This window comes from Pyrus communis, chromosome 2 (assembly GCF_041283825.1).
Source record: "Pyrus communis isolate YQ-2024b chromosome 2, ASM4128382v1, whole genome shotgun sequence".
Lineage (NCBI taxonomy): Eukaryota > Viridiplantae > Streptophyta > Magnoliopsida > Rosales > Rosaceae > Pyrus > Pyrus communis.
In genome coordinates this window covers 18,749,240-18,768,860 of record NC_142566.1, presented here as the reverse complement: position 1 = coordinate 18,768,860, position 19,621 = coordinate 18,749,240, and the positions used below count along the sequence as shown (strand labels likewise).

At 36.7% G+C, this 19,621-nt stretch overlaps 3 protein-coding genes across 6 annotated transcripts; all 3 read right to left on the bottom strand.

Moving 5' to 3' along the window:
• Nucleotides 1-480: 480 nt before the first annotated feature.
• On the bottom strand, nucleotides 481-3,972 carry LOC137747846 (pentatricopeptide repeat-containing protein At5g27110-like). 2 transcript variants are annotated; one of them, XR_015956446.1, is made up of 2 exons: nucleotides 766-3,972; nucleotides 481-554 (listed from the first exon to the last, which is right to left on the bottom strand). XR_015956446.1 is itself a non-coding variant. In XM_088685412.1 (2 exons), the coding sequence occupies exons 1-2, from the start codon at nucleotides 3,837-3,839 to the stop codon at nucleotides 1,022-1,024; spliced, it is 2,730 nt and encodes a 909-aa protein (XP_088541538.1). In that variant the 5' UTR covers nucleotides 3,840-3,972; the 3' UTR covers nucleotides 887-1,021. The 2 variants fall into 2 exon arrangements, 1 of the variants encoding a protein (XP_088541538.1); XM_088685412.1 differs by lacking the exon at nucleotides 481-554 and having other exon boundaries at nucleotides 887-1,104; nucleotides 1,193-3,972.
• Nucleotides 3,973-4,278: 306 nt separating this feature from the next.
• On the bottom strand, nucleotides 4,279-6,462 carry LOC137747555 (putative calcium-binding protein CML20). Its single transcript, XM_068487685.2, has 7 exons — nucleotides 6,324-6,462; nucleotides 5,976-6,096; nucleotides 5,811-5,847; nucleotides 5,700-5,727; nucleotides 4,915-5,067; nucleotides 4,694-4,796; nucleotides 4,279-4,573 (listed from the first exon to the last, which is right to left on the bottom strand). Exons 1-7 carry the CDS (start codon nucleotides 6,324-6,326, stop codon nucleotides 4,509-4,511), a joined length of 510 nt encoding a protein of 169 aa, XP_068343786.2. The 5' UTR covers nucleotides 6,327-6,462; the 3' UTR covers nucleotides 4,279-4,508.
• Nucleotides 6,463-12,133: 5,671 nt separating this feature from the next.
• On the bottom strand, nucleotides 12,134-16,522 carry LOC137747608 (abscisic acid 8'-hydroxylase 4-like). Of its 3 annotated transcripts, none has more exons than XM_088685386.1 (9): nucleotides 16,279-16,522; nucleotides 15,874-16,192; nucleotides 14,906-15,055; nucleotides 14,500-14,748; nucleotides 14,163-14,252; nucleotides 13,433-13,511; nucleotides 12,825-12,931; nucleotides 12,619-12,737; nucleotides 12,134-12,506 (listed from the first exon to the last, which is right to left on the bottom strand). In XM_088685386.1, exons 1-9 carry the CDS (start codon nucleotides 16,473-16,475, stop codon nucleotides 12,386-12,388), a joined length of 1,431 nt encoding a protein of 476 aa, XP_088541512.1. In that variant the 5' UTR covers nucleotides 16,476-16,522; the 3' UTR covers nucleotides 12,134-12,385. The 3 variants fall into 3 exon arrangements, with proteins under 3 accessions (XP_088541512.1, XP_088541522.1, XP_088541514.1); XM_088685396.1 differs by having other exon boundaries at nucleotides 16,474-16,492; XM_088685388.1 differs by having other exon boundaries at nucleotides 12,385-12,523.
• Between the last annotated feature and the right edge of the window lie 3,099 nt (nucleotides 16,523-19,621).

The window sequence follows — 19,621 nt, the reverse complement described above, 5'->3', positions numbered from 1 at the left end:
GTTTTTGGAATTTTCTTCTGTCCTTACCGATGATAATTCGAACTTTCGAAGATACGTTCGTCTAAAGAGAAGAGAAAAACTTCGAAGAGAAACCTTTGGCTAATATGAAATGAAGGCTGTCAGCGTGTCACCGTGGTACTCCACGATAGATTTTTCAATGTAATCGGTACGGAATGGTACATAATGTAGTATTATACAAATGGTGTAATATGTGTGTTAAAAAATTAATAACTTAAAAAATAAAATTTCTCATCATTTCTATAAAAACACGTGATATACCAATTGTATTTCGATAACAATGAAAAGTTTATTGTACTCAACGTTCCGTTATTGCATGAATACGTAAATGCATTAGCCAAAGACCGTGCTTCTCAAACCCGAGAGCTAAATTACGAGGCCGCATTATGTTGTAATTAGGCTGCATGGGGAAGGAGATTATTCTGTCATTAATGAATGGTGGGATAACTCACGTATTTAAAATAAAAAAACAAAAAAAAAAAAATTTTGCCTCTCAAAGATGAGTTTTGAGCCATAGGCCATATAGTTTACAAAGACTCTCCTCAGCGTGAGAGAACGACAATAACTATGTAGACTTATCTCGTTAAAGGGAAAGAGTGACCACAACCGGAGGGTGAGGTAGACAAAAGTAATGTTTTCTAACAATTGGAATTGTAAAGTAGACAGGAGTTCAATCTTTATGTTATACAAACGCAAGACACTCTAAACACTTGTTTGGTACGTAACGTTTAGATTGAAATGGAAAACTCTCGAATTTTAAGGTATATTGAGAGTGAAAGCAGATAATTTTTCATTTGGGTACACTAAAGAGAGATGCTTTCTTTTTGCATTCCTTGTTTTAGTACTACTAAGCGAACACATCAATACACTTCCTTATCATTGAATCCATTTCCCATGACAAGACTAAATCCAGGTACTTTTCTCAGTTGTCTTTCTTCCATCTCAGACCTCACTCTCTCAGCATCTCCCCACCTCCCAGCTGCTGCATACACATTGTAAAGCATCACATGTGACCTCGAGTTTTCCGGGTCCGATTCCGAAAGCATCCTACCAATTCTTTCGCCAAGTTCAACATCCTCATGGATTCTACAGGCCCCCAACAAAGATTCAAGCATACTTGTTGAAGGTTTAAAGGGCAGTGCCCTAACAATGCCATAAGCCTCAGTCAGGTTACCTGTTCTTCCGAGAAGATCCACCATGCAGGCATAATGCTCGATTTCGGGTGATATCCCATGTTCCGCCATAGAGTTGAATACCAACCGGCCTTGCTCGACCAAGCCGCAATGGCTGCAGGCTGATAGAATACTTGAATATGTAATCCCATTAGGTTTTACTCCGGAAAGCTTCATCTTCAAGAAAAGATCTAGGGCACCTTCACCGTCCCCGTGCAGACCGTATCCATTAATCATCACATTCCAAGACACGGAATCCTTTTCAACCAGCCCTTCAAACAGCTTCCTTGCACTCAATATGTTTCCGCATGTTGCAAGCATATTGATTAGGGCACTGCTGATAACCAGATCTTTGTCAAGGCCTTTTCGTATTATGTACGCCGTTACACAATCTGCAAGATTGAGGCTATTGAGTTGAACACAAGCAGAAACTAAACTCAGAACTGTCACATTGTCGGGTTCCAATCCCATCCGAAGCAATCCGCGGAAAAATGAAACTGCAATTTCGCTATTTTTAGTTTGTATCTGCACAGACAAAAACGCATTCCACAACGAAATATCCTTCATGTTTCCCGTTTGGAACTGTAACAGGCAAGAGTTAATGTTCTCAAATCTAGCATACATGAACATAAGTGATGTAAGGAGAGGGGTTTCTTGTACAATTCCGGTTCTGAAGGCGACAGCATGGATAGACTTACCCTGCAATTGTGTGCGGCATGCTGGCAATAAATTTAGCAAAGTTACATAATTTGGTCTCTCATCATCCTTTATCATTTCACCAAACAAGACCCAAACCTCATTCTGTAAATCGTGGTTTCGGAAGCCAGTCATCAGAGCATTCCAAGACACCACACTCCTCGTTGGCATGACTTTGAAAAGTAACCTCCCGGCATCAAGGTCTCCACAGTTGCAGTACATGCTAATAAGTGAATTTGCCAGAGAAATGTCGGCAGAGAACCCGTATTTTATAGTGTAACAATGAATAGCCATTCCTTGCCCTAAGCTTTTCTTCTCACTGAGACTAGGGAGTATGCTTATCAGGGTGACTAAGTCCAACTGGAAGCCCTCTTTCTGCATCTGGTAGTAAAAGGCAACCGACTTTTCCATCTCGCAGTGGTGCACACAACAGGATATTAACGTGTTCCATGTTATGGAATTTTTTGTAGGCATTTCACGCAACAAAGTAATTGAATAGGAGAGGCGATGACAATCAGAGTAAAATGCCAACAGGGCATTTGACAGATTGAGATTTGAGAGGAAACCCTTCCTAATACTAAATGCATGCACAGACTTCCCCACTAAATCCGCCTCAAGTTTGGAGCACGCAGAAAGAACACTAACGATGGAGACTGCATCTGGAACAGACCCTGAAAATTGCATTTCACGAAATACACCGAGACTTAAATTCCATAGCCCGTTGTACACGTACCCAGAAATCATTGAGTTCCACAAAAGAAGGTTTTTACTGGGCATTGGCTCGAAAAGATACCGGGATGAATCAGTGTCTCCAAGCTTGGCATACATTGATACAAGGGCTGTTAGGACTGGCAGTTGATTTTCTGATCCATGTTTATTAACACAAGCATGAAGGGACTCGCCGAAAGAAAGGCTACTGGAATTCTCACATGAGGGAATAACGGACACGAAAGTGACGAAATTAGGCTGCAAGTCAACCCGAAGCATACAACGGAACATCTCAAAAGCTGAGATGGCCCTCTGCATTTGTGTGTATGCAGAAATCATAGCATTCCAAACAACAACATTCTTTTCCGGTACAGAATCAAACAAGTTTCTAGCACCGCACAAATCCTCATCCCCGGCATACATTGAAATCAAAGCAGGAACCAAAAAATTATTCGACAAGTAACCAGATTTGATAGCAAAGCAATGTAGGGACTTACCGGTATGCATACACCCCAAGCGAGTGCAAACAGGAATAACAGTGGCCAGAGTGCTCAAATTTGGCTTCAAATCCATAACGAGAATCTCCTCAAAAACATCAAACGCTTCCCAATTCAATCCGTTCAACGAATAACCAGCAATGAGTGCATTCCAAGCAACCAAGTCTGGTTGAGGAATTCTATCAATCAGTTGACGTGCCATCCCCATACAACCGGTTTTCGCATAGAAATCAACCAATGCAGTCTGTATAACAAGGTTTCGCTCAAACCCAGTTCTTATCACGACTCCATGAACCTCTTTCCCAGTCCTAATCGCAGCCAGCGCCGCGCACGCCTTGATGACGAATGGAAACGTAAAGTCATCAGAAGGGCAACCGGAAGCCCCGGAATGGAGGTAGACATGCAAGAGCTCATGGTATAAGCCGTGATTGCTAAGGTACCGGATTACGAGGTTCTGCAGGCCAAGACTTGGCCTTTGGATTTGTTGGAATAGAGAGAGAGCTAAATGTGAAGAACCCAGATGAAAACAGGACCTGACGAATTGCTCCACCAGAAAAACATCCTTAACAAGTCCTTGTACGATGAGAAGGGAGGTGAGAGGCCTCGAGTCCTCGCAGGTTTTGCAGAGGTTTAGCAGACGGAGGAAGCGGGGTGTTCTCGAATTGATTGAAGAATGTTTGTGTCTGACAAGAGAGAGAATCAACGGGGAAGAAGACAGAGTATTGGAGTGTCGGAGGAAGAAACTCATTACTCCATTAAAGTTCAGAGATTCGAGCCAAAGCTAGCCGTTGAGGTTTATATTTGATCATCTGGGTTACCCTACTTTAATATATTGAGAAAAGTAATTGAACTCGAATGCAAGAAGACATGTACATGAGGTGCCTTCTCTCGCTCAATTGGCTCAACCCCACATATGCAAAGGCATTTCTTTGTTTGAACCGACTAAAGTTTTTGTTCTGATCACAGAAACGAGATATAACATGAGCCCCATAATAATTCGACAATTTTCCAATGGAATGTAAAGGTTAGAAACTGTTATTCACGCTCCAAAAATGTCATGCAACACTGTTCTCTTCCTTGTTAAATTTGAGACTCGAGGTTAGCGCAAGTGGCGAGTAAGAAAGGGGAAATGAGTTACGATTACGGTGAGGTCAAAACTTCGATCCCTTCCATCGTAACCAAAATAATAGTAGTAATACCATCAATCATCATTGCATTTTTCGTGAGCAAATATTCAACATTTTACAGACGTACCACCACCACACCACAATACTAGGCATAGTTATGTCCAAGATTTCTACAAAACAATGTCAAAGCGAAACGAAGGCTTTTGTTTAAAGTTATAAATACATCACAAAATAATTCTGCACGGGATCAGGACCTCGATATCACGCAGAAGGCTAAAACCTTTCAAGTTCTAATAACCGTATGCTGTTCTCTTCATCATCCTGATAAACTCATCAGCGTTAACTTCTCCATCACCTGTATATTTCAAGTCATAACTTCTGCTATTAGCGAAATTATGCTCAATGATTTCAAAGCACGTAGAAGAAAAAGTTGAGGGCATCAAAATAAGGACGGATTATATATTTAAGCACGTACGATCTCGGTCTGCTTCCTCAATCATCTCCTGGATCTCTCTGTCAGTGAAGTTCTCACCCAGATCCTTTGCAATGTTCTTAATGTCTGCTGCAGATATCTTGCCCTGAATTCAAATGCCGAAAGAATGGAATTAGGTATTGATAGATTGAAACAAAACAAGTATTTGAAGTTGAACCACTCCAAACTGAAACAAATTTAACGTTTAATAAGCAAAACAATACATTGCGATCTAGGTCGATGAGCTGGAATGCTTTCATGAGTTCCTCCTTTGTGTCTCGTTCTCCAATTTTGGCTGTCATCATGTGAGCAAACTCATCAAAGTCGATAGCACCACTGCCATCCTTGTCAACATCTGCAATCATTTGATTAATTTGCTGCAGAGAAACAACATGTTCATTCACCGCACCAAACATAGAATACCAAGTAGAAAGAGAACTACTATGATTCTCAAGAAATCTAAATAATGAGTTTGTTCACTAGTGAGGTTCCAGAGAACACAAGAAACATGAAAAAGAAAACAAGTACGGCGTAGAAATCAACAAAGAATAGAAGACCAGTAACTAGAGAATCTCCCCCCCACCTCTCCCAAGGATTTTAGAGTAAGGAAACCAACAGCTCATCTAATTTTCCTCTTGGAAAATGTTACTCAGCCTCACTACCAGGTTTTATGTGGACCCAAGAAGAGCGAATTTAGAGACAAAGCATATACAATATAGTTTTTGGAAATGGGGTGTGATATCCACACACCTTATTTTACTTCTCACACACCTTTTTAATTTTCGGACGTTGGATCGGATGAATTGAAGAAGATCAACGAACAGAAATTACCAAGGGGCGTGTGAGAAGTAAAATAGGGTGTGTGGACAGCACATCCCTTTGGAAAACTGTACTCATATGCATTACAGTATCATAGGTAAGGCTCTCTCACTCTTCATCACACTCAAAAAGGGACCCTAAAAACACGAGGTTAACAAGTGAATGTACACAGGCGGATAAGTTACGTTACCTCTTCGGTCATCTCAAAACCGAGAGCCCTGTCACCGAAAAAAAAACACATTTTCAGCTGTAGGCATTTACATGACAGGCTAATCACAAAGCATAAGTTAAGAACTCATACCTCATGGCAACATTCAGCTCCTTGGCATCAATAGTGCCTAAACAATACAACATGGTCAAAATAAAAGAACCACGAATTTAATCAAACATTCTTATACAGACAATATAAGCCAACAACATCAAACCCTTCAAAAAAATCTTAATCAAAACACTAAATTTGCAGTACCCGAGCCATCGGTGTCGAATAACTCGAATGCCTCCTTAATCTCTTGCCTCTTTTGTTGAGTTAACCCATGATGTCGCCCTCTGGGTTTCTCCTTCCTAGATGCCCCTCTGTAAAGGCTTGCCTATCAACCCATTACCAAATTCAAACAAACCAAGTCAATCAAAACCCTACCCACCATCCAAAATTCATCAAATTCAAAAACCCAGATACATATTTTTCAAACTCCATCAATCGATCAAATTAAATCGTTAAAAGTATGCAGTTTTCCCAAATAAGATTAACCAAACAATGAGCTAAAGATGTTGAAAGATTGAAAATTTGAGCTGGAAATTGCATCGAGAAGCATACCATTGAGCGACGCGTGAAGTATGAAGGTTGAAGAAAGTGTCCTTCTCTGGAGGAATTTGATCTTTCTTCGCCCAGAAGCTCTGAGAAGGCCTTGGTTTGCAATGCAAATCAAATTTGGAAGGAATTTGATGGTCTTTTGGGTGTTTTGATACTCTTGACTAATTGGGCCAGAAATTTTATTTTTTACGCGCCTAATTGTAGCTGGGCCAGGTTTCAGTAGTCCAGTTCTAATCGGCTTAATATCATTCTTTTTTTACGTTTATTTGTGTCGAAGTTCGAATTTTCATCTTGTAATATAAATTAAATTAATAAAAATATCATGGTTATAGAAAATTTTAAAATTCTTTATCTCAAAATAAACAAAAGTAATCTCAACATTGATGCAAAATTTGTTTTTAAATAACAAAAAGCAATACTAAATACCTCTTAATCTAAGTAAAGAATCAAAATCCAAATATATAAAAACCTCTTAAGAGAAACTACAAGTAATTTGTTTGACAGAGATCAATGAATTTTGTCTAAAATGCTTTAAGAACTACTTTTAATTTGTGCTTCTTGCGAAAAGATTGTCACATAAATTACAAGATTAAAACTTCTCCTCGTCTTCTTTGTATAGTATGTGTCCAAAGGGACCTAAACTTTACCTTAATGAAATTTTCTATTTGTTTATAACAAGGTTAAAAAACGCTTCATATATAATACAAAAGCAAGGCAACCCCAAACAAACTATAGATGCTAACAAATTTAATTTTCAAAAGAATTACTAGTCCATCATGCACGAATTCAGGATTTGAAAAAAGATGACCACATTTGCCAAATTGTTCAAATTCATAGCCCCTAAAATGGAAGAAGACATTAGTATCTATGTAAGATCTCATGTATTGGGCTTTTCCTCGCAGTCAAAATGATTAGGAATATATGTAAATCCGTAAATATTTGAAATTCCTAGATTAGACATCATATTTAAACACAACCTCTAATTCCTATATTCCTAAATCAAAATTTAGGAACAAGAAAAATTAGAGTACAAAATAATAAGGAAGAGACAAAAACAAACAGAAAGAAGAAGAGGAAGAGGAAAAACTTCAGGAAAGAAGAAAGAAGAAAGAAATATGAGAGAAGAAGAAACAAGAGTGCAGAAACATTAAGAGCAGAAAAGAAGATCTGCACCCCGACACAAAATGTGGTCTTTGTTGACAATATCCAAAGGTTGTTAGAGTTGTTACCAAAATTAGTTAGTTAAATAGCTTAGGCTGCAAGTTATTCATGATGGCTATATAAATTATATTCTCATAGTTGTAAAGATCAATTCAATATCAATGTAATCAATTACTTTCTCTCTCTCTCTCTCTCTCTCTCTCTTATTCCCTTCTCTTTTTTCTTCTTCGATACATGCTCTTTTTGCATCTCTGTGTTTTCTGCATTTCTATTAACATGGTATCGAGCCAGTGATTCTACTGTGAGAGTTGAATGTCTGCTACGTTTCCAGTTCTGCTGCTGCTTCGTTAATGGTGATTTCAGGTATGGCAAGTTTGCTTGTCTCGTTTTTCTGGTGCTGACTCAGGTGAAAGTTTCCAAGTTCTTCTTGATCTCTGTGTTTTGTAAAGATTTTTCGAAGTTAAAACATGTATGTTCTTATACGATTTGGGTAGATTTCTTATTTTTATGATCAGTAGAAGAATAGTCAAAGATTGTTGGGGGCACAAAGCCATTTCTAATTGAGTAGTTAAAGATTGTTATGGGCACGAAGCCATTCTTGGTTGTTCAATCTTTGATCAGCACAATGGATTGTGAATTGGGTTTAATTCCTTAGTTGGTAATTTTGATTCTTGAAAATGGCCTTGGGGATTCAATTTGTTAGTTCTGGATTGCTGCTCAAATGACGTACTGCAGTTTTAGGTTTCGTCTTTCTTTATGCACTTCATCTGTTTGTTTAATTGTCTCAATGAAGAAGGCATGAAATATTCTCACTTTTGATAATCTTTTCTGGGTTTGAATAATTGTTTCGATCTTCGGGGCTGTTCTTTTGCTGTGATCGTTGAGGGTTTCTTTCTATTCGTCGAGGTTTTTTGGTAGCTGATTTGTTAAAGCTTCTGTGATGGGGTTTTCTGATCATCCACTCAAGTCTCAGGTTTTGTTACTCAATTCTGCACTGAAAATTTTCTTCTTCGATGACGTTTCTTGTATGCTAGTTTGTTTGATAAGGCCGATAGCCATTTTTTGTGAGATTGTTGAAGGAATACAAAGACCGATAACCATTCCTTTCTACTGTTTGACTAGTTCTTGTTTGAGATTTGTGCACTCCATAAGGCCGATTGCCAAGAGTATGTTGAATGCAATTTGTTTCCTCTATAAGGCCGATAGCCAGAGTGAAAAATTTTGTCTCAGATATTGGATGTTATTCCTTAAAGGCCGATAGCAGGAGTAACGTTCTTGACAAGTTTTGTTTGTTGTTATTGTGTGCAACTCCATTAGGGCCGATTGCTGGAGTGCAGTTTTTGTTCCCTTTCTTCATTAAAGGCCGATTGCCGAAGAAGGTTATGTTTCTTGATTTCTGTGATTGTAAGAAGTTGATTGATGGATGGTCTCCTTCAATCTCAAACTGGGCAATGCCAGTTGAGATTGAGGGGGGATGTTGACAATATCCAAAGGTTGTTAGAGTTGTTACCAAAATTAGTTAGTTAAATAGTTTAGGCTGCAAGTTAGTCATGATGGCTATATAAACTGTATTCTCATAGTTGTAAAGATCAATTCAGTATCAATGTAATCAATTACTTTCTCTCTCTCTCTCTCATTCCCTTCTCTCTTTTCTTCTTCGATACATGCTCTTTCTGCATCTCTGTGTTTTCTGCATTTCTGTTAACATATTAAGGGTACAAGTGTAATACAGTTAGAAATACAGTTAGGAATATAGTTAGTAAGGTTGTTAGTATTTGGTTAAAAGTAGTTAGGATTTCTCATATAAAAACAGTGTGTAATATTCATTTACTTAGTTAATACAAATCTTATTTCTCTTTTTAAACTCTCTCTCTAGAATTTTTTTTGTTTCTTTCTATCATCTTCTTCTTCCTCTGTACCAATTCTTCATACTTTACAATGTAGTTAACATGGTATTAGAGCCAGGTTCATGCCATGGATTCTGATGGTTCCACTTCTTAGTAGTTTGCATTTTTTTTTATTTTCCTTCTCTAGTTTAGTTTCCCCTCAAATTTTCATTAGATTTTAGATGCTTCTGCGATTGTTCTTGGGTTGATTTTTATGCGACATGAATTGAGATTTCACCATTGATCTTGATGAATTTGACATATGCATCGGCTTCAAGCGAACAATCAAAGGTTCTGAAGAAACCCAAACTCTCCTGCAACACTTTAATTTTTCGTTTGCAATTCCAGAACAAGATAGCCACTCGTTTGAAACAAGATGCAGACTTTATCGACAAGAGCTCTCCTTATTTGGTCTCAGAGTCCTCTAAAAAGGTGAAGAGTTCACCTCACAGCCAAGTCTCTGAGACCAATCTTGAAAAACTACAAAGACTCTGGATAATGAAAAGAAGGGTGAAGGTGAAGTGGGTCTCTCTGGGTAGTCAAGTATATTGGCTGCGTTGCCTCTGCCATTTGTAGAAAAAGCCTAGATTGTTCTTTCTCTGTTTCTTGTTTCGAATGCTAGAAATATCCATGTAATTTCCTTCCGGGTTTTCTTGAATCTGATTCTTAGCATGGGCTGAATCCTCAGAGAACAAATGTTGAGGAATGGCCTTGGCATCAATGCTTAATGCAGTCCAGGTGTTTAAAGAAAGTTCTAGCTTAAACGTTTCATTTGAAGGTTATGTTTTCAGTCCATTTTCTCTAAATTCTTGAACAATTAGAATGGATCTTTTCTGGGTTCAAGTCTTTAATTGCTGGTTAAGAATTACAGTTCTACTCCTTGGTTGTGGCAAGTGTTGTCTGTTGGAAGTATATTTGTTCAAGATTGTTGCCTTAGATTGTTACTGAAATTCTGCTTAGTCTCTTTATTGGGTTTGAATTTTCTGCAAATCTTGATATGTTTGGTGAAATGGGCATGGATTCTTGGATTCTTGTGTTCATTGTCGAATTACTCAGGAAGTTTTGCAGTATCCAATTCTTGTCTCTCTGCTTCACTGAGTTTTTGCAATTCTATTAAGGAGTTTGTGTAGTAATTTTCCCTTATTTTAGCCTATAATGTTGAGTCTAACCAACTGAGTTGTTAGCATGAATCTACAGTAAATCCAGTTATACGATGACTTTTGAAGAAGTTGTAAACGGTAAATCCCACGAAGGGTAATCCTACATAGATGTTGATTTTCTGTTGTTGAAATTGTGAAGGCCGATGCCACTATTAAGAGTAGTTGTTTTTTGGTAAAATTCACAAAGGGTGATCCCGTGGTACCATAGTTAAGGCAGATGCCACACTATAGTTTGTTAATTTTTTGTTTTAAAGGCCGATGCCAATGTTAAATGAAATTGTTGACGGTAAATCCCACGAAGGGTAGTCCCATGAGGAGTTGTTATACTGGCATGAGGATGTGCTACAACTACTTTAAGAAGGTTGTTCTTGTGTAAAACTCCTGATAGAGGTAGAGGAATACATGATGTTTTTATTTGTAAGGCGGTGGAAGAAATTTGGACTAACAGACAAAAGTTTTTTGGTTAACAGCTACAAAGAGGTCATGGGGTACACTTGTTTGATTCAAGGCTTTGGTGATATGGTTTGACTATATGCGCTTACTCTCTGGTGTATGGTTGTGTGAAGAAACTAAGGATGAGAATGAGGAACAACTTGTAGAAATATGCCAGGAGGTTGGTCCTGTTGTATCTTTCAGACTAGTTATTGATAGAGAGACTACTCTAAGTGCTTGTCATAATCTTTAGGGTTATGAGATCAATGGCCGACAATTACAAGTGGATTTTGCTGAAAATGACAAAGGCACTGATAGAAGTCGAGATCAGGGTGGTGGACCAGGACTGACTGCTAATGTTGACCTTCAAAAGCAAGGGAGGGCCATATGTTCATGCAGAATCTCTTCAACATCAGCCAATTGGTCTTCATATAACTATTACTGCAGCTATTGCCATGGTAGGAGCTCTAGGTGGTGCTCAGTCAAAGTGCTACAGAGATGCCCATATCCTTTAAGGGTTCCATTATTGCAGCTATGAAGATCAAGCAGATGTCTCAAATTGGATGAAGTGGGATTGTAAGATTACAGATGGTTCAAATCTGTGTTCTGTTTTATGGTTTAATAACAATGATTGCAAATGTTCTTCCAATCTCAAACTGGGTTTCCCCAGTTGAGATTGAGGGGAAGTATTAAGGGTACAAGTGTAATACAGTTAGGAATATAGTTAGTAAGATTGTTAGTATTTGGTTAAAAGTAGTTAGGATTTCTCTTATAAAAACAGTGTGTGTAATATTCATTTACTTAGTTAATACAAATCCTATTTCTCTCTTTAAACTCTCTCTCTAGAATTTCTTTTGTTTCTCTCTATCATCTTCCTCCTCCTCTGTACCAATTCTTCATATTTTACAATGTAGTTAATAGTCTTCTGTTTTTCTTTTTGTATGGTTTAGGCTTAAGCCTATATATGAGTGGTTATATTTCTCCCTTATTTTTGGTTAGTTTATAGCTTACCCGAGCCAGACATAGATTAATTCGTGCCCACCATCATCTATTAAGAAGAAATTAAAGCTTCTTTAGAGAGAGAGAGAGAGAGAGAGAGATATATATATATATATATATATATATATTTTTTTTTTTTTTTTAACTCTATTTTTTGTTTACAATAAAAGGGAAATGAATGAGAATGATTCGTTTCCCCACACATTATCACCACTTGAGTAATCGTAAGAGCTTACATTTATGTATTTTTGTTGGACTCTCTCTGTGAAGTGGTAGACACTACAGAGAACAGAAAAGAAAAATCAATGGCTATATATATATATATATATATATATATATATATATATTCACTGAGGTAACAAGATGATCAGTTATCACTACTACATGCATGTATACATATACTCCATCAGTTTTTCATTCCTCCCTGCTAGCCTGGCCTAGTGGTCCTTAACTGGCTTGAATCTTTCCAAAACTTGGCTGGAAGTCCTTGCTGAGGTATTGGAAATGGGTCGTAATGAACCCCACCACTCGACCTCACCACTTCCCATCTGCAGCAGATTAAACACTACCAATATCAAAATTTGAGTTTTTGACCTCTCTGATTTATAATATATATATATATATATATATATATATATATATATCTCGATACATTCTTACCTAAATTTGTTAACAAGATGGTGGATGAAAATAAGCATCTCCAGCTTGGCAACTTCATTTCCTGGACATATATGAAGTCCATTTCCAAATGGCATGAATGTGTTGGGTTTTACTCCGAGCTTTGATGCAACAAATTAAACAGAACTAATTAGTTAGAATCTCATTAGATTTTCTTTAATTTACGTTCAAACAATGCCCACATATACCTCAAATCTTGATGGATTGAATTTATGCGGATCAACAAAAAATTCAGGATTATGATGGATGTTCCGGAACAAAGGCAGTACCTTCCATCCCTTTGGGATCAAGTATCCTGTTGGACATGACAAAAAGCAGGCAACTAATTAAGTTAACTTCACATTTTCATAACTAGGGTTTCTTTCTTAATTTTCATTCTTTTCCTGTAAGTGAACTTGTTGATTTAAGTTTCTCTTCGGAATTACAGCAGGGGAATTGACAATTAATAATGTGCCTGCTAGGGTTTGACAGGGACTGAGTTTTTGCCTTTTGTTAGAGTGGGGTTCTTGTAAATATAGGTCACTAGAAAATGTACTACTATACAAAGTCAATAATTGAGTTGGATCTTTCTCTTTCCAGGCGATGTCATTTGTGTTTGTGCTATCAATCTCCAACAGTAAAGTTAGCTAGCTACTACTATTTTCCTTGTCATGGCTCCGAGAAGAACTTACCTGTAATGAGGATACCACTCCTCTATCTCTACACCTCTGAGGTGACGAGAGATGTAAATACAAATTAAGGGCGTACGTGTTGCTTTTAAGTTTCGTTAGGAAAGTAATGACATCATTAAGCCTACCTTTGTATTCAACATCTTCGACAGCTTCCCTAAAGGTGAAGGAGACGATGCTTGCCATCCTCAAGCTCTCCTTTATAGCCTACGAAACAAATCCCAGTTTAGTGTCTCGTTCACTTTGATGCATTTTAGAAGAAGAATTTATTTGAGAAAGTAGGAACTAAGGTTGTATTTAATGTTTTATGTTCAATAATGTGAAATGTATAATTAAGTGAAAATCAGTGATAGACATCGCCCACAAACCACGACGCGCGACATGTGATCAATTTATTATTGGTTTCTAGTATTCATCAGCTAGCATCAATGACATATCTTTTGATGTGATCGTAATATCAGTATGTGATGTTATTAATTTTCTTATGTTCTACGCAATTTTATTTTGTAAATATTATAACCTAAAGTAAAAGTATTAAAATATATGTAACACGTAGATCCAAGGGCAGAGTCAATATTTTCTTTGGTGGACTAGATAAAATAATTACCATAAAGTAACGTAATTAGGTGGGCTATACATAAGTATAATACATATACTATTAGCAAAACTTCAAACTAAATCTCCCTAAGTTACAGCCCACCTTAGTCGTGGGTGTAGCTCTGCCAGTGCATAGATCACAACCACTATGTAGCGTTGTTGTGATAACACCCAAAACATTCCACTGTACCACGGTAAAAATGCTATATATACCTAAGATTTTCTTGAAAAGTATATATGAGCTTGTCAAACTGTACTTACCCTGCTGGTAAGGGGCATATTTCTAGTCTGCGACCAACTCAGCGAATGACTTCCTCCTTCATTTGATTCAAAAATTGTCTTCTGTTCTATCTGTATATGATAACTTCTCATTAACGTACCGTAACATTTGGTTCTAATTAATATTGATGCAAAATGAGGCCTATTAACAAGAGTACGTAATACTTTTTAAATAGACAAAAATGACGCACTTGCTGACACTCTATAATATAAGTGTGTGTTACGTATAATGATCGAATCCACCTTCACTAGAGACAGTATTAGCAAATGCGATAGTTTTGTATATCTAAACAACATTATTAAAGTTATAAATTCTGACCTGGATAGCTTCTCGAAGCTTTGAGTCATCGTGAATGTATTTGATCATCCAAGTTAAGAGACTGGCTGTGGTGTCCTGAGCAGCAAACGTTACTCCAATGATGTTGTCAACGATTTGATCGTGTGTTAGTGTTTCTCCCTTCTGATCTTTGAAGTCCAATAGTCTGCCCAATAGATCTTTACGCACCAAACTCTTTTCTTTTCTCTCTTTTATTATCTCACCGAGAATTAAGCTCAGTCTCCTCCTTGCCTTTACAAATGAATTTAGATTCCCATGCAGTCGCACAAAGATATTGTACAAGAATTGAACATTAAAAAAACGAGAGTTACTTAGTTTGATAAGTACCTTCTGATCGAACTGATCACGGTAAGTAAATTGGTAATTATTGGCACATTATTATGCTTACCAAAACCGATTTATTGTACAAGGTGCCTGGGAGTTTTGTAGGGAAAGAATTGTAGCCTTTGTCTAGAGTATAGTAGTTTTTCTTGAGCATCTCTTTGTAGTGATTGTTCAAGTGACCAAAGATAAACAAGACAGCAACATCGAAGGTGAACTGCATGCCATGATTATGAAGATGATCAGTAACTAAATACCTAGAGATATTGAAGAGTCCAATTAGTTCAAGCATCATCGAGTAATACTTATAACACAGTAATTAAAAAAGTTTAAAAACTCATAGTCAGAATAAGTTTATAACTACACATTAAAAAAAAAAAAAAAAAAGATCAGTTACATAGCATGATTGAATTAGTAATAGGGAGGTTTAACAAAACACTCCCGGTACTGTTCACTTTTAATGAAAAACCACATTTATACATTTCCCTGGTACTATTCACTATACCTTTAAAATGGGCTTTTCATTAAAAGGGAAGGCTTTTTTTATTTTTCGTTAGTTTTCCTTTAGTAATACCACATGCCACTACCCTAAAAAATCTCTAGTAGTAAACAAAAGCTTGTTGGTTTGGAGGTTCTAAAATTAGTTTAAAAGAACCGAAAAGAGAATTGTTTATAAACTTTTGCAGTAAAAAAAAAAAAAAAATCGACTGTTTTATATGTAAACTAAAACTTTCACTGTACGAGGGGATAGTTTATCGTTGCACATGCATAAATGTAACTTATGCATGCATATTAAATTTCATGTAAAATTATGCCATTTTCAAGTTGATGTTACAGACACAAACTATACGTATGCATCAACACAAAAGTACACACACACACACACATACATACATACACACACACAGACACACACGACACAAAAGTACACACACACACACATATATATATATATATTCAAACAATGAAGTAAATTACTAAAAAAATTAAAATATACATACATATTTATAAATAAAATGATAAACCTTGACCAACCTTCTTTAACTCATAAAAGGTGTTAACAACTTTTCCAGACCACGAGTCTAAGGTAGAAATGGCAATGACTTCAATATCTGGCACCGAGCTTCTGATAACATCCAAGGACAAAGATCCTTGGACTAATCTTCTAATCTGTGCATGGTAGTCATCTTGGTGGAAGAAAAGTGCTGAGGGACCAATTAATCTTTCTTTACTTTGAGGGTATGTGGGTTTAAACAAGTGTGCCTGAGTCACCAGCACAAACCGCACAGCCTCTGGGCTAGACAGCATCACACAAGGACTGCCAAGTATGTGAGTCTTGAAAACTTCTCCGTACCTAACATTAATTAACATAAATTTAATTAAAAAAAAATTAAGTTCATCCCGTCTTGATAAGCGTATGCAGTGGATTTAATTACTTACGTGTTGTGCCTAGAGGAAAAAAAGACATTAGGGTTTTGAGAGTATAGTTGCATGGTTTCACCTACATAGGGCCAACCCATTGAACCTGGAGGTAGATTGGCTCTAGGTTTCCGTGATCTCACTTGTTTTGCAAGTAATAAGATGAATGGAAAAAGAGCAATGAGAAGAAAATTGTAAAGAGGAAAAACAATATACATGTTGCTCTCTTTGATCGATATAGCTAAAGGCAGTAAATGATTAAGGACATTGTGTCCAATGAATATGGCTATGCTTATTTATATCGGAGTTGTAGGCAGGTAGTGACAATTTGTGAGTTATTCGACTATTCTTTGCCACCCGATTTCAGTGGACAGTGGCTAGCCTGCCAGGGCCAATGTCTGATTGCCCGACCTGGTTGCACAACTTTCCAGTGTCCAAACCAACCCACAATTTTACCTCTCAAAACGGTTGCCAATTGCTTATTTAGCCAAAAACAAAAAAAAAAAAAAAAAGAAAAAAAAAAAAAAAAAAACCTTTAGAGTTGTTAATTACTATTTTTTTAATTAAAGGTAATAAGTATTTCATTAATCGAATAAATGAGTAACATATTTAACCAAGCAAAAGATAACAATCACGAGGACAAAACTTTGCATCACTTTCTAATGAACTTACAAAAGAAGACGCTCATTCAGCAAAGAAGCCCTGCTATGAGTCATTACGAAGATGTTCTTATAGTCCTTTGTTAGGCAAACAAACAATGAAACCACAAACCAATTAAAAATATATATATATATATATATATATATATATATATATATATATGACACAAGACAAAATAAACTCTTCACAGGTACGATTCCTATTTCACTGATAAGAGACCCGCACCTAACCAATAGGAAAGATAAGCTCACAAAGCCTAAACCCTACGATTCAGACGTAATACCGCCAAGAAACACAAGATAAACATTGTACCATCACCTGAAGACTTTGCAACAAGAAGAAAACATGATTTTGAATCTCTCGGACCACTACAACGACCTAAAGAGCGCACCGCCCTTTGATGATCTTGCAATTGTCGGCAAATCTCTACTATGAGTCACCTCTAACAAACATTGAGTTTCATCCGCATAATCCTTGCCAAGCGCACAAATCATAAAACCACCACCTCAGACTTGAACAACAATTGTCACTTAAGATCTAGTTGAGCAGTAGGTAGTGTTTAAAATATCGATTGGAAATGTCAATATGCAAATTTATGGAAATATTGATGCATATACCGATATCCATATTGGTTGCCTTCGACGAAAATTTACAATGGTTGGGTATATCAACTCATTCAGATTTAGTCGAAATTAGAGGAAAAAAAAAAAAAAGGAATCTAAAGTTCGAAATCTACAATAGGTTTCGGCAAAATTTACGTAGTGAATTGGTAAATATCGTCAATATAGGGTGAAGTTTGCATTTCACCCATTTTTCCATATCAATCCCTAGTTTGGAATTGTGGGCGATAGATGTTTCTTTAATATATATTTTTTTTCAATATGTACTTTATATCAAGTCACAGCCGATGATACTCTTTTTCCCACTCATATTTTAGGTCCAACGATATTAGATTTTGAATCCGGCAGAGACCCAGCCAAAAAAATTCTGGTGAGATGAGGCTAATGAGCCGAAAAAAGTAGAAATAGTTAAATGAAGAAGCCACAGTATATTGAAGAGAACAACGTACATTCTTGAAACTTTGAGCAACAAAATACTTTCTTCCTTATAACAAAATATTAAATATTGAGGGTAGTTAATTTTTATTTCTTTTTTGATACATTTATGTCCATGTTACGTACTTATCTTGTTAAATCAAGAATCTTGGTTACATTATGTATACCACGCATGAAAATTTTAATGTCCGAATTACGCATCAGTTGTCTTTTTTACATAAATTTCAATGAGTTAGATTGTGAATCTGACTAACATAATGACGCATGGTAACCTTAGTTGTCTTATTCACACCAAGTGTTCACTCATTGTTAACCAGTTAAAATGAGTCGTATTTTAATTAACTTGATTCTAATCACATACTTATCTTGTCATATTACAAATCTGGATGAGATGCCACGACATGCATAAAATTTTTAATATCTGGATCGTTTAAGTCTTGGTTATCTCGTTCACATTGAATGAATTTACTATTGACCTGTTAAAACACGGGTTGAAATTTTGTTAACCCACAAAATTTGATAGTGACCCAATAAAGAATACAAATTAGTTTTCTTTCCTCATTTCTTAGGCTCTTAATTATCTATACTTTGGACATTTCTCAACACACTATATTCTAGACTTAAGGAAAGGGGAATAGATCATAATACATAACCTCTTCCTCCGCTAAATGATATAAAGCTACTTGTAAAAAAATTTGGAAATTGATAACCCTAGACCACAAAAATAACAGCAAATTTTTAGTCACAATGTGAATAAGAAAACGATATTCATTTTTACACACGCGCGCGCGCGCATACACATCAATTAGCGAGCACTTAAAAAAGGTCTGGTCAACATTAGATCAATCGAGCCAAAGCACTGAAACTCTTTGTTCCACCCAAAATTATCTGCGGTTTCGTATATGTTGTTATCCAACTTGTTTAAGAATCATTACTACACTAGCTATATCAACAAAAGCGTCCGTACAGTTCCATGAAAACAACAGAAATCGAAGAAATATATACGCAAAAAAACTCATTTCCATCCGCAACAAGTGGACGTTCGTAAAATATCAATTCAGAGAAAAGAGTTTGGCAAAACGTGATGAAATACCTATACATAACATTTTTTTTTTTTCCTTTTTTTTTTTTTTTTTTTGGCCAATCAGATGTAATGAGTGTCTTTTTAATTTGCTTAAAATATCGATGTTTATTAATCATGAAAAAAAAATAGCACTATAATTATCGATTTCGTTTGTCTAAGGGCAGTTCCATGCAGAATACGTTGGCCGCCCGTAGCAGATTGGACAGTCTAGCGGTCTTCGACAAGTCTCATCGGACGGTGACCATGGCCTCTACCAAACCACATGGGGCCTTAAGTCGGTGATGCGGACGTGGAAAGTAGTAGAATATAGGGGCTACTCGAGCTGGACAGTCCCTAATAAACTCGAGATGTCAATCTCTACGGTTTATGGTAGTGCTAGAAAACTCGAAGGTGTTCTAGCAAGGAGGGTTGGGACCGCAGTGAATTTACCACCTCACATGTATAAGGTTTTACAGTAGGTCAAAGTATGAACAAAAGAAATACTTCCATAAAAGTTGAGATGAGAAACTTTGGTTCATGTCGTGCGAAATATAAAACATCGTGTTCATGCAACATTCATTACGTA

Excerpts from the sequence above, each read along its gene's own strand:
- LOC137747846 (XM_088685412.1), bottom strand. The coding sequence starts at position 3,839 with ATGAGTTTCTTCCTCCGACACTCCAATACTCTGTCTTCTTCCCCGTTG. Across the intron at positions 1,105-1,192 it reads GGATCTTCTCGGAAGAACAG|AATCCATGAGGATGTTGAAC; the intron begins GTAACCTGACTG and ends GGGGGCCTGTAG.
- LOC137747555 (XM_068487685.2), bottom strand. Across the intron at positions 5,728-5,810 it reads GAGCTGAATGTTGCCATGAG|GGCTCTCGGTTTTGAGATGA; the intron begins GTATGAGTTCTT and ends TTTCGGTGACAG. Across the intron at positions 4,797-4,914 it reads TCATCGACCTAGATCGCAAT|GGCAAGATATCTGCAGCAGA; the intron begins GTATTGTTTTGC and ends ATTTGAATTCAG.
- LOC137747608 (XM_088685386.1), bottom strand. The coding sequence starts at position 16,475 with ATGTATATTGTTTTTCCTCTTTACAATTTTCTTCTCATTGCTCTTTTT. Across the intron at positions 16,193-16,278 it reads TTTTCCTCTAGGCACAACAC|GTACGGAGAAGTTTTCAAGA; the intron begins GTAAGTAATTAA and ends AATTAATGTTAG. Across the intron at positions 14,253-14,499 it reads AGCTTCGAGAAGCTATCCAG|ATAGAACAGAAGACAATTTT; the intron begins GTCAGAATTTAT and ends TATCATATACAG.